General features: G+C 35.4%; 1 protein-coding gene and 1 pseudogene across 5 annotated transcripts in view; one reads left to right on the forward strand and one right to left on the reverse strand.

The window, feature by feature from the left end:
- Nucleotides 1–291: 291 nt before the first annotated feature.
- On the forward strand, nucleotides 292–3,949 carry LOC104608463 (pentatricopeptide repeat-containing protein At2g15690, mitochondrial pseudogene; annotated as a pseudogene). The gene is made up of 2 exons (XR_016076666.1): nucleotides 292–2,356; nucleotides 3,655–3,949. The product of XR_016076666.1 is annotated as a pentatricopeptide repeat-containing protein At2g15690, mitochondrial pseudogene (transcript).
- Nucleotides 3,950–12,573: 8,624 nt separating this feature from the next.
- Nucleotides 12,574–13,280, reverse strand: part of RUG1 (Regulator of chromosome condensation (RCC1) family protein) — a 60,116-nt gene continuing 59,409 nt past the window's right edge. For 3 of the 4 annotated variants that reach the window (XM_010274465.3, XM_010274464.3, XM_088888015.1), the window contains exon 15: nucleotides 12,574–13,078. In XM_010274465.3, the coding sequence (XP_010272767.1) occupies nucleotides 12,959–13,078 (120 nt within the window). In that variant the 3' untranslated portion in view covers nucleotides 12,574–12,958. The remainder of the gene's footprint in view (nucleotides 13,079–13,280) is intronic. The other variant, XR_016076330.1, reaches the window with a different exon arrangement.

The following is a 13,280-nucleotide window of genomic DNA, read 5'->3' on the forward strand; positions in this document are numbered from 1 at the left end:
TAATTTATATAATATATTATATATAAATATATAAATATTATATATATATAATATAAATAGTATATATGGGCCGTGCCACGGGCCGGGCCCGATTTACACCTCTAGTGCGAGGTGCCTGTGTGAGGAGCAGATCCGGTCTCGGCAAATTCACACATGTGAGCCGGTTTGCTGTGCAAACGCTGACATGTGCACTCGCAATGTGGAATGGGATCTGCTCCTCACACATGGGCGCCTCGGAGGCACATCCACCGTGCATTGGAAGCATCTCCCGTTCTTATCCCACCGTGCATATCCTACAAGCAACATAAACCCTCTCACTTCTATCTTCCTTAGCAGTAAAACAGTACCAGGGTTCTGTTCCGGAGGCTCTTTCTTCTGCAACTTGGGGTTCTTGAGTCGCGGAAAGGATGTCGTCTTTCATGGCGATTCAGCGAGCTGGAAATTCCATGTTGGCCACATTTTTCAAGGTACGGGTTCCATACTCGTATAAGCTCTTCTCCGAACACAGTCATACACTGAAGCTAAGTGTCTTGTTCTCCGCCCCTCGTAATCTTCCATTGAGATCCCTCGGCACCTCCGCCGTCCCAAACCAGTGGAATCCGCCCCAGCCATCTGATACTAGGGTTTTTCAGCACGACGGTGGTGTAGCTCAACGTGGAAACCCTAACCAGTGGAATCCTCAGGATCAGAGTTATGCCCAGCGTGGAAACCCTAACCAGTGGAATCCTCAAGATCAGAATTATGTTCAGCGCGGAAACCCTAACCAGTGGAATCCTCAAGATCAGGATTATGCCCAACGTGGTAACCCTAACCAGTGGAGTCCTCAAGACCAGAATTATGCCCAGCGCGGAAATCCTAGCCAGTGGCGTTCCCAAGGTCAGAATTATGCCCAGCGCAGTAACCCTAACCAGTGGAGCTCTCAGAATCAGAGTTTTGCTCAGCGTACTAACCTTAATCAGCGGAACTCTCAAGATCAGAATTTTGCTCAACGCGGAGCCCCTGACCAGTGGAACCCCCAAGATCAAAACCAGAAACAAGTCGTTGAAAATGGCGCTCCTAATGTGCCCCCTGCCAATGTTGATTTGATGAGCCTATGCAGGGAGGGAAAGATCAAAGAAGCTGTTGATTTCATGATCCAAGGCGTTCGTGCTGATCTTCCCGCTTTCCATGCACTGCTGAACTCGTGTGCTAACTCAAAGTTACTTGAAGAAGGGAAAAAGGTACATGATTATGTGCTGCGGTCACCCTGTAGGACTGACCTTCAATTGATGAATAAAGTGATTGAGATGTACATAAAATGTGGTAGTATGACTGATGCCCGGAGGGTGTTTGATCGAATATCTGAAAGGAATATGGATACTTGGCATTTGATGATTAATGGGTATGCCATGAATGGGCAGGGGGATGATGGATTGCAGCTATTTGAACAGATGAGGAAGCTAGGGTTAATACCAAATGGGCAGACTTTCCTTGCTGTTTTATCTGCTTGTGCTAGTGCAGAAGCTGTAGAAGAAGGTTTTATACACTTTGAGTCGATGAAAAATGAATATGGGATTTCTCCAGGGATTGAACATTATTTGGGGATTATTGATGTTCTTGGGGCATCTGGGCATGTTACTGAAGCTAAGGAGTTCATTGAGAACATGCCAATAGAACCCACAGCAGCAGTTTGGGAGACCTTGATGAATTTTGCTAAAATTCATGGAGATATTGATCTTGAGGACCATGCAGAGGAACTGTTAGTTGCTCTTGACCCCTCTAAAGTTGTTGCTAACAAGATCTCAGCCCCACCACCCAAAAAGCGTTCAGCAGTTAGCATGCTTGAGGGGAAGAATAGAGTGAGCGAGTTTAGAAGTGCAGCTCCCTACAAGGGAGAGGAAGTAAAAGGCTTGAATATGAAGGAAGCTGGTTACGTGCCGGACACAAGATATGTGCTCCATGACATTGATCAGGAGGCCAAAGAGCAGGCATTGCTCTATCACAGTGAGCGGTTGGCCATTGCTTATGGTCTAATCAGCACTCCAGCGAGAACACCTCTTAGGATCATCAAGAACCTCCGTGTCTGTGGTGATTGTCATAATGCAATCAAGATAATGTCTAAGATTGTTGGCAGGGAGCTCATTGTTAGGGACAACAAGAGGTTTCATCATTTCAAGGATGGCAAATGTTCTTGTGGGGATTATTGGTGATACCTGTCATTAAATTAAAGCTTATGTTTTGTGCCTACATGACCACATTAGCATTGGTTAGTGTATAAAGGTGGATCAGAATGTCCAGTTCTATTAGTGGAAATTCATGGTGTTACTTATTAGTAGGAGAGGAACTCTGGGAAGTGGGAGCATGGGAATGCTAGAAGGTACTTCAGATGTGCTTATAAAGTATTTTTTTTTTAATTTTCTTTTTCTTTTTTTTTTTTTGATCAGCAATGATGAAAACAATTCTATTGTTAAAAACAGGATATTACATCTTATGGTACAAACCTGAGAGCATAGCCATGTTATCCTCTTCAACATTAAAATTACAAACATTACAATTTTGTCCAAACTAAAGAATTTCTGTTCACCCCTTGCTTAGCCAAGAAATTTTGGAATGGTAGCATGGGGCTACCTTCTTCAGGGGTTTTGGCATTTTACATGTAAAGTTTAGCAGTTACTTATAAAAAATTATAACTTTCCCGTGTTAGTATTAAACTTAATGAAAGGGCCACATTCATTTACTTTTGGCTCTTTAGTCTCCCCTGTTTTATCATCTGTGCCAGATCTGCTATCACTTATAGTAGGATGAACAACCAGGGTAGAAGCTACATGGAAAGCAAAACTGCAGAACCACTAGTGTTGAGTTTGACTCTAGGGTAAAATCCCTAGCTCATGGAGGACATTTGGTATTTTAAGTTTAGTACAAAAATTGTACTTAGATGACTCGGCAAGCAAACTCACTTCCTTTCCTCCATAATATCATCAAAGGTGTCCTGTCAAGTCATGCAGAACATATTTGTGTAAGCAGTTTATAATCTGAAAGCATGTCAATGCTGTTGACTTCAGCACCGTGCAATATTTATTAAATCATAATAGTAGAATTTTGTTAGATTTATTTCCTTGAGGTTAACATTGGACATTTGGACTCCATAAAATATGACGCTTTGTTGGGTTAACAGAACATGAAATTTGACATTTGTAAAATGCTTTATAGAAAGATCAATAATTGGTATATGTTCCCCAATTCTTAGTGTGTGCATGGTTAACAGAAAGACAATGTAATACTTATTCAGAAAATGTAGCTTTTGTTATTTGGATCTGAAACTATTTCATTTTTGAGTAATAATTGCACATTTCCACTAGTGACTGAACCCAACAGAAATATGGCTTTAACGTGGCAAAGGTTTTCTGAAGTGAAAACCTTTTTCATCTGTGCAGTTCATACTGATAAGAAAGATCCTTAGATGTTTCTAGGTCATTAGCATGATCTTAGTAGGTTGAAACTTGTCCACAAGATTTGATGGCTTAGTTTTCTTAGTTATTCTAGATTTTTTGAGAAACAGATTCTTGTTAGACTTAAGCTGCAGATTTTTTCTTTTTTTTTATTTTAATGAATTTGGTGAGATGCATCTTTTGTTTTTGGATTACTAGATAGGCATTTGCCCAATGTTGGTTTCAGGTATCTGGGGTCTTGGGAGGGGTGGAGCAGAAGTGGATATGGATAACTTTCAGAATTTTGTTGCACAAAGTTGCCCTTCTTGGACTTGAACTCTCTTTCTTCTGCATGCCAGCCTGAGATTTTACAAGGACAGTTGAAATTTCTGTTTGGTACCTTAATTTATATTGTTAATGGGTCTGGAGGTATTTTATATCTGGTGCTTGGGCTGCAAAGCCTGTATAGTTTGGACTAACAATCAAGACATTGTTATCTCGATCAAGAATTTTTAGTAATTCTTATAAACAGATTTCACAAATTTAATACAAAACAATATACACAAAAGAAATTTATTAAAAGAAAAATATACAATTTTTTTTGTTAACTTTTTTAATGAATTTTCTTTTACTATAAAAACACAATGGTCCCCTCTTTTGATAAGTAGCTGTTAGCATGCATTAATTTAGCACTTGTAAAATTTTGTTATGATGCAAGGCTCCCATCTGGAGCCATCCTTTCTCGCAAGTGTACAAATTAGCCCAAAAGAAATGATCCCTTGACACCCCTTGCTTAGCTAATGTCTCAGGCATAGAGTTTACTGATCTATTGACCCACTTGAAGGTGGCCTCAACTTCTCTTGATAATCTCCTGATCTCCCTCATTTCCTTCCTATACATCCAAGGTCCCTCATTGTTATTCACCAACCAGCCCACTACCAACGAGTCTCCTTCAACCTCTATTTGATTCATGATTCATGTTTAGCTGCCTTGCTGGTTTCAAACCTTATAGGAGAGAAATGATTTCTGCTTTTAGTAAGTCTCCAGTTCCTATTGGACCTGATTAAGGAGTCAATACAGATCCATTTCCATCTCTGAACACTCCCCCAATACCTGAGGGACTAGGGTTTCCAAAGGAACTACCATCACAGTCCAGTTTCACTCTATTGTATATGGATGGCATCTAAGTTTTTGTACTGTCAGTTTCATGGTAGAGGATGCTGCTATTACATCCCACCCTCTAATGAAATCATCAACTGAGAAATCCTTAAAAACCATTGTTGTTTTAACCCATTGGATTACTTTGAGCTTAAGGCCTTCTATTAAAGCATTCACATTTTTTATATTGGCCCTTAAATATCCTGTTGTTTCTGTCCTCCCATACTGCCCATAAAATAGCTAGTCTTGTTGCTATCTACATCACCTTCCCCCTTCTTTCTGGCATCAAATTGAGACTTGAGCTGAATGAGTTGGCAACTTCCAGAGGTGGAATCCATCTGCATTCAAAGAGAACAGAAAAACTCCCAAACACAAGGTACATATAGACAGGAAATTTGTAAATGGGGCAAAGTTCATCGCTAGCATTGCACAAAACACATATATGAGGGGGAAGGGTAGATCTTTGGGGCATCCCGGATATAAATATAATGACAGGGTATGTGAGAACATAGAGAGTGGAGGAATACAGTTATGTTTTAGAACTTTTGATATGATCGTTAATCAACTCAATTACTCAAATCCATATTTATCTATCTTTAATTTGCTTCACTTTTTTTCTTGTGAAGTGCATTGATTGCCTTAACTGATATTCAGGCATTTACTTATGACGCAAATAGTAAATTGTTGGTTCGATGTCAATGTTAGACTGTTAATGATTTTGCCTATGCTGTCAAGGAGATTATGTGAAGCTTATAAAGAATTAAAGCAAAAGAAAGCAGGTGCTTCTGGTGATGATGATATATAGGACTGCTCCTAAATGGTGTTGCTTCATCAATTGATGGTGGAGAGGTTGAATTAATGATCAGAATTAGACAGTTGGACAGAAAGTATTAGTAATGATGAAGATCAAATTATCAAATTGATAATTTGTAAATGTGGCTATATTCTGTTGTTAGCTTCTGGTTCCAACTACATCTAAGTTGAAGTGTTTGATATTCAATTCTTGAACATTGGTTGTGGTCTTTGTGGGCCAAAGATCTAACTTTTTTTCCAAAACAAGTTGCTTTTAATTGCAAACTTTTAGCTTAAAAATTTAAATTTTGAATGGCTATTATCAATCTTACATGTTGGGTATGAGGTGACGTGGACAAGGGGATTAAAACATGGATAATCAAGAAGTTCTCTCATCTATGGATGGTCTTGATCAGCATCCCTTCCATGTCGTAGAATCATAGGGAAGCTTCCTACATCAATTAGGAAACCTTTTTTCAACATCATTTTCTCGCTTTCACTCTTGGTTTGAAATCTATTTGGTGTTTCTGCTACAAGTCCAAACTGCCCAACCCACCCACCCAATTATTAATGGGTCAAATTCATTTATTTAGTTCCGGGTCGTTGTGGGTCGGTTAACCCAATAAGCATAGGCTTTAATGGATTGGGCAGGTTGGGTAATGGTTAACCATCGAATCCATCAAGGAGCAGAGATTGGTCAATACTCTAAACGGTATAAATTCAAAATGTTGACCCTTGAAATCAACAGACCTATCCATGAACCTTTCTTGTATAAACTCTTTTGGGTTCTTCTAGATTTCAGGATCCATTATTAGACCAATTACCCTCATTTATCAATGTCAATTTAAGCTTATCCCTTGATGATCATGTATCTTGTCAAATTCATCTAATTTACTTGAAAATATAACTCTATGTGGTTATAGATTTACAGCAATTCAAACAATTCACTTTGAACCCACGTTAGATAGTGGTTTAAAAGGTGCGCCTGTAGGCACATAGGCGAGGCGTATTTTAGGGTAGGCGCCCTGCCCAGGTCTTAGGCTTAGAACTTTCAAAAGGCACATGCCTTTTGAAAATTGTACACTTTTTTGCTTTTTTCAAACCTAGTGCCTGGGTTAGGGGCTTTGCCCCGGGCCCTGACCACACCCCTTAAGGCAAGTCCAAGCAAGTCCATGTTAGGGTCTTAAATTCTTAGTTCGTACACAAAAAGTTGTATGTTTTTATTGGACCTAGTGCCATGCTTTAAAAAGGCATGCGCCTGTCTCGCCTTGCGCCTCGGGCACAAAGTGGCCCTTGCGCCTTTTTTCTGCCTTGCGCTTTTAAAACATTGATATTAAAAATTTGCAACATATATTGGCACTTGCGTCACTTCATGAAGAATAACTAGTAATCCCAAGCTAATATGCTCTTTGTTTTCACCTCAGTGGTAGACACAACTCATAAGTTAGTGTCCTATGGCAACCTACCATTATGCATTGGCACAACTTCTAAGTGAAAATATAATTAATAATTAATAATTATTTATTATTTATTTCTAAAAATTATAAAAATAAATAAACATTGTATAATATATTCAAAAAATAGTTATTAAAGAAGAAATTTCAATTGCTTTGTGGATATGATAGATCATCCATAGAATTATAATATATTCAATCATTGTGATCAAATGATAAAATATAATTAATTATTTTTTAATTATAAAAATAATTATTAAAGGAGAATTTTCAATTGGTTTGTGGATATGATAAATCATCCATAGAATTATAATATATTCAATTGCTGTGATCAAATGATAAAATATAATTAATTATTAATTATTTTTTAATTCTAAAAATAAAAAAATAAAAAAATATATATATATATTATAGAAGAAATTTCCAATTGCTCTATAGATATGATAGATAAATTCGTAGATCTAAAACATATTTAGTTTTTATAGGTAGAGAAAAAAATTATATTTTCAAATTTTTTGTTAATTTATATATTCCTCAAATATCTTCATGAAATTTCCATAAATCTACTAATAACACAAAAAAAATGTGATGTTGAATGTAAGAAATGTAGATCAACATAAATTTAAAAATTCGAGAAAAAAAAAATCACAAGATATTATAAAAAATTGAAAAAACTTACCTATATTTGTTATATTTGTTAAAAATTTGAAAAATCTTAAAAAAATTAAAGATTAACACTTGTTTCTTGCAAATTTTTGCAAATCTAGCACTCTAGGAATGAAGTTTGGAGTTTGAGTCATTTGGGGTGAAAGAAGGCTTATTTCAGGGAAAAGAAGCTTGCTTTCCCCCTTTACTTTTTTTTTTAGTTTTTGGCCGTATATTTTTTGTCGATACACTACCAAGACACCCCAATATGGTCCGATACACAGGAAAAAGATGAGACACCCGATTTTCATGCATATCCCGTATTTGTTTTTCAAAGATATGATATGATAATGCTCTGTATCAAGCGTAATGTATCAAAATTTTAAACCTTGTGATTAACAATTCTAACTAAAAGTTAAAAGAAATAATATTTAAAATTAGCATTTTATAACTAAATGAAATAAACAATCTACCAAACCCGAATTTATATCAAATGATGATTTTAATCTCAAGAAATTTATACAAACAAAATATTAAAAAAATAATAATTACCTTAGTACTTAAAATTTATAAATTTGTGCATGATATATATCTTACTAGGGCTGTCAATGGGTTGGGTCTACCCGATAGACCCGAACCGTTCGAACCATATTTATCGGTTCTGGTTCTATGATTCATTCCAATGGGTCGGTTCTGATTTTATTTTATGTGTCCCGATTAATATCGGTTCAGGACTGGTTTTGACTATCCTAAACCGACTAGACCTGAACTGATTATATGTACATGTTTAAGAGTTATAGGTATGCCTAAAATTGTAATTTTACTTTTAACACCTAAAACCCCTGAGCTCAAAACCTTTTGGCCTTTACCCTTTTGTTTTGCTTTTGCCGCTTGAGGCTTTAGCTTCTAAAGTTCTACTCGTCACTTTATCTTTCTTTGAGAAAGTTTCTCATCACCGTCTTTGTGTATCATCGATTTTCAGCCACCACCTTCTCCTACACACCAAGCTCTACCATGGACAAAGAAAAAGAGAAGATGGGGTAGAAGAAAAAAAGCTTATCACAGTTTAAATCCCACCCATGTGAACCTTGGATTGGGAGTACCAGATAAATGGACAACTAGTAAGTGGGCTCTAGCTTAATTGCTGAATAAGGAGGCGGTCTGATTTCAAGATCACTCGATATATGCAGGTTTGCTTAGTTTTTTCCCATTAGCTTTAATTTAATTGCTACTATTTTTTTAGTAAGGTTAAACTGAAATTATATAGGATTGCAGGCTGTTTACATATTGTCTTTTAGCAAGATTATATAAGTATAATAGGTTTTTTTTTTGACAAATATCCTACTGATATTCTGATAACAAGTTATTGAACAAAATGTTCTTTTCTTATCAAACTAGAATCAAGTAAGTCCTTTTTGCTGCTATATTCATTAGTAATATTAATTAATTAATATAGAATATTTTATCAAAAACTACAAGGCTTACCATCTTAAGTATGGGTTGTTATTTAATTGGGTCCAATCGGGTTAGACCTGATTGTTCTGATTGGCCCATCGATTCGATACCGGTTGTGAAATAATAGAACCGATCGGGTCTAGTTCGGTTTTGGTACTATCGGTTTTAGCAGTCAGTTTGGAACAGTTCTACCCTGTCCTAAACCAGACCCGGACCGCTGACAACCCTATATCTTACAATTTTTATATATTTTTATAATTATTAGTTAATATTTTAATCTATATTAAATAACATTATATTTATCATTTACAAAAAAAATTGTTTACAAAATATTCAAGAATATAGTATTAAATTGAATCTATCAAATCCACTAATTTACATTTATATGAAGAAATGATTTTTTTTTTACTTCAAAAAATTTATAGAAGTTCAAATTTTAATTATGAAATAATTATTTTAGTAATTAAAAATTATGAATTTGCATACGATATATATCTTATAAAAGTTAATAGATTTGATATATTTTGAGTAAAAATTATATATAAAAATATTTTTAAATGATAATTTAATATATTTGAGAATTAATATTTGGTTAACCTTTGCATTAATGTTAAAAAATAAAAATAATAAAATAGAAAATAATTGATGTAATAATTAGGATAAATATAATAAGTTTGTATGTTTTATGTCTTGGACTCTTAATTTTTTACAAAATACATTACCCTAATAAGTTCATATGTTCGTATGTTTGATATTTATGCATCCTACTATATTAATTGTAATACATTTTTTCATGTACGTCAATAATTATATATGTTTGACATAAAACAGGGTATTGGGAATGGGTACCATGTCATGTCAAATAAAACAGGGTATTGGGTATCAAATACCATAAAGTCAAAATCCAAACCCATCCCAAAGCCTATAGGGTTTTGATAAACAGGTCCTGTTAGGGTCGGGATGGATCAGATACCTGAAAATTCCTGCCAAATTGCCATCCCTAAGTTCAAGTGAACCTTGCTGATGTCTCAACCATTAACATTCTTCCTATATTTACTATTGATGACAACTACCCAAAGAGCACTAGGCTCAAAGAGGCTACTTGCATATCCATTTGTCAAGAAGAGGTATTTTTTCCTTAATATGTCCAATACTCAGACCATTTGCTTCCTTTGGCTTGCAAACCTGCTCCCAACTTATAGCCTTTTCCTTGCTTATTCTGGTGTATGTTTAAGCATCCAATTGGTTCATAAATACACATATTCATAGCTTCTGGAAACCTATGAGAGAGGAAATGTACTCAGAAATGAACAATGGAAGGGATTGTTCAACGGGTTGAAGTAGATGGAATAGATTTGTGTGCACCACTGGAATGAGCACCAACTCATGGACTTCTTCAAAGACAAGTGAGATAGAAATAGATTCAGTCCCTGTGACACCATTGGTCTTCTTCATGGAGTAAATTGCTTTCACTTATTACTTGGGTCTTACTATGATACTATCACGCATTGACGACAACCGAGCAACTGAGCAAGTAAAAAGTGGGAGAATTATATTTCCAAGGTTTTTAAAACCGACTTGGACAATGAATCGGTCAGGGATCAGGTTCCTAGGTCGAATGGTCTGACCGTTCGAATCAAACGGTCGGCCCATTCTGACAAAAAATAAAAAAAATTAAAAAAATAAAAACCGTTAAAACTGTTAAATGGTTCAACCGCCCAGATCAGCGATCTGCTGACCAAATCAATGTTCTTTTTGGCAAAAATCCGGTTTTGGAGAAAAACAGAACCGATCACCTGACCGGTTCCCAGGTCCGGTTTTGAAAACCATGCATATTTCTATCTCTTTTAGGAAAAAGGAAAGATCATGCAGCTGGCTGCTTCATAAACAGAGAAGATTTCTTGTACATAACAGTGTAGTGTATTCAGATGTTGGATGATAGGGCTGGTAATCTTCCCTTTCATGTATATTTAATCTCGGAGAAAATCTCTCATAACTATGTTCAACCATAAATACCACTCTGTATTTCAATTTCATGTATTTAATTAGCTATCTGGCCCATGCCCGAAAGGAATGATATTTTAGGATTTTTTGGGTGAAATTTTAGCATGTTATTTGGTGCTTAGGATTTCATTATTAGCAGGCTTATGTGGCAATTGTTGCTCATAAATTTATTACGGGTTGGTGTAACTTTGAGTCGTATAAAACAATGATAGCGTTTGGTTTCATTGTTGTTTATTAAAAAATTGGTGCCAGTTTAATACCAAATAGGCATTTTTCCTAATGGCTACATGAAATTTTGTTTCTTGAAGCATTTATTGAAAAAACATTTTTTGGGTTATGTGAGAGGTAACACCAAAATAATGTTCCCCCAACACCAAGACATTTTTTTTACTATTCGGGATATGTGGTGCCTAGTAAGCTGAGCTGTTGAAAAATGTTATTTGTTCTGATTTCTGAGACAAAATTGTACAAAACATTTATCAAATAAACACCATTGGTACCAAACATCCCAATGTTGTCAACTTCAGGACCATTAGGCAATGGGACCTCCTAAAGGCAAAAACCCATGAATTTAAGGAATTCACATCAGCTCCCCATAGAGCACACCCCACATGGACTCCACAGAAAATCCCGTCTATGCATTGAGAACATCTCCCCATGACAAGTACAGGAGATGTTCCCAATGCACATTGAGATGTGCTGCACTTTGTGGAGAGCCAATACAAAAATTTAAGATACATGTATGAGAGATATTCCCAATATGTGGTTGGATTCCATGTCCTCAGATTTTTTTTTGCTTTAAGGAGATCCGGAGTTAGACCATCAGAACTGGGAGCCTGCTTCTTAGAAATGCTGGCTTGGTTAAACTTACTCTTGCATATTTTAATATGTATTATACTATCTAAATTCTGAACCTATTTTGATGTAAAATTAACTTTAAAAGATGATCTCAAAACCATCTTCATGTTTTTAGATTTTTTATATTTTTACTTGAATGAATTAAACAGTTAAATCATTTGGATTGACCCAAGACCTGGTCTCCAGTCAAAACGATGATTAACAATTGGTATAAAACTCATGTCAAGACAACAAGAGAGGGAAAATTAGAACGACCCACCCTTGATTGAAGCATGTGTGTGTGAGTTGCAAGTTGCAAGAGAGATGACATGAGAAATTAATGGAGCAGTCATACAACACTTGTTTATCTAAACTCTTGACTCTTGATTTAGATATACAATGGGTGCCCCATGTGTGCCGTTATTTTATTGCCATTGCATTGCTTATTATTATGTAGTACTAGAGGATGACCCATGTAATACTAGTATTTTGATATTCTTTTATTCATGTATTCTGATAAATCTTGTTTAACACACATTTTTATGTTGTAAATTTAGGTTATTATTTTATTTCATATTTTTTATATAGAAATTTATTATCTAATTTAATAGATTAAATCAAGTTTAATCTTCTGATTGGGTAGACTGTATACACGTCTAAAAAAGAATTCATGAATAAAAGATGGGAAAATGTGTTTTGCTCAGTTGGCACAGCACACGGACAATTATACATCACAAGACAGAACACAAGTCACAAAATGATAAACCATCTAAAAAAAGGGAAAAAGAGAAATCATCAAGAACAAAGAACAAAGCACATGGAAACTGATAACAAAATTGCAAATTCATAATTGTGAGGCACATCCAAGCAATCCCAGTATGGAATCTATGACTCTGTGAAGTTGATTACCTCATCAATGACTAACCCTGTTAGTCATTGTGCTTTGCTATCTATTATAATCCTTAATGAATTAACTTTACACATCATACACAATTGGGATATAATTGTGTATACTCTATTATCAACCATTTTCCATTTCTATGTACATGTATATTTACCTTTGATTGTAAATAAATATACGACATAATTGAGAATCATCTTTCCTTAACCCTTACAGAAGAATGGGAAAGGCAGGTCACAATAGATCAAACATCTCCCTGCCAAAAATGAAACACAAGCGTGTGCTGCTGTAACTTATGACCAAATTTATGTATACTCAAGTATAGCACCTGTATGATTGAATCCACATGATACTTGCAGTGCTTTCACATTTTCACCAAAATTCACCATTGTAGGTTCAAAGTGGTCAATATCACTTCCATGTCCCTGTAGAGAAGACAACTTGACATATTTAAAGTGAAATACTTGGTAGATTGATAATTATCAATAAAAAAAAAAACTTTCGTAGATTGACAAAATAAAGAACTCAATAACTCTTTAATTTGATAGTGTTTATTAACATAAAAGTAACCAAAATATTATTGTACCACGTATAAACATACAATTGAACTTCACATACTGGGTAAAA

The sequence above is a fragment of the Nelumbo nucifera genome, chromosome 5 (assembly GCF_055504915.1).
Source record: "Nelumbo nucifera cultivar China Antique chromosome 5, China Antique-T2T, whole genome shotgun sequence".
NCBI lineage: Eukaryota > Viridiplantae > Streptophyta > Magnoliopsida > Proteales > Nelumbonaceae > Nelumbo > Nelumbo nucifera.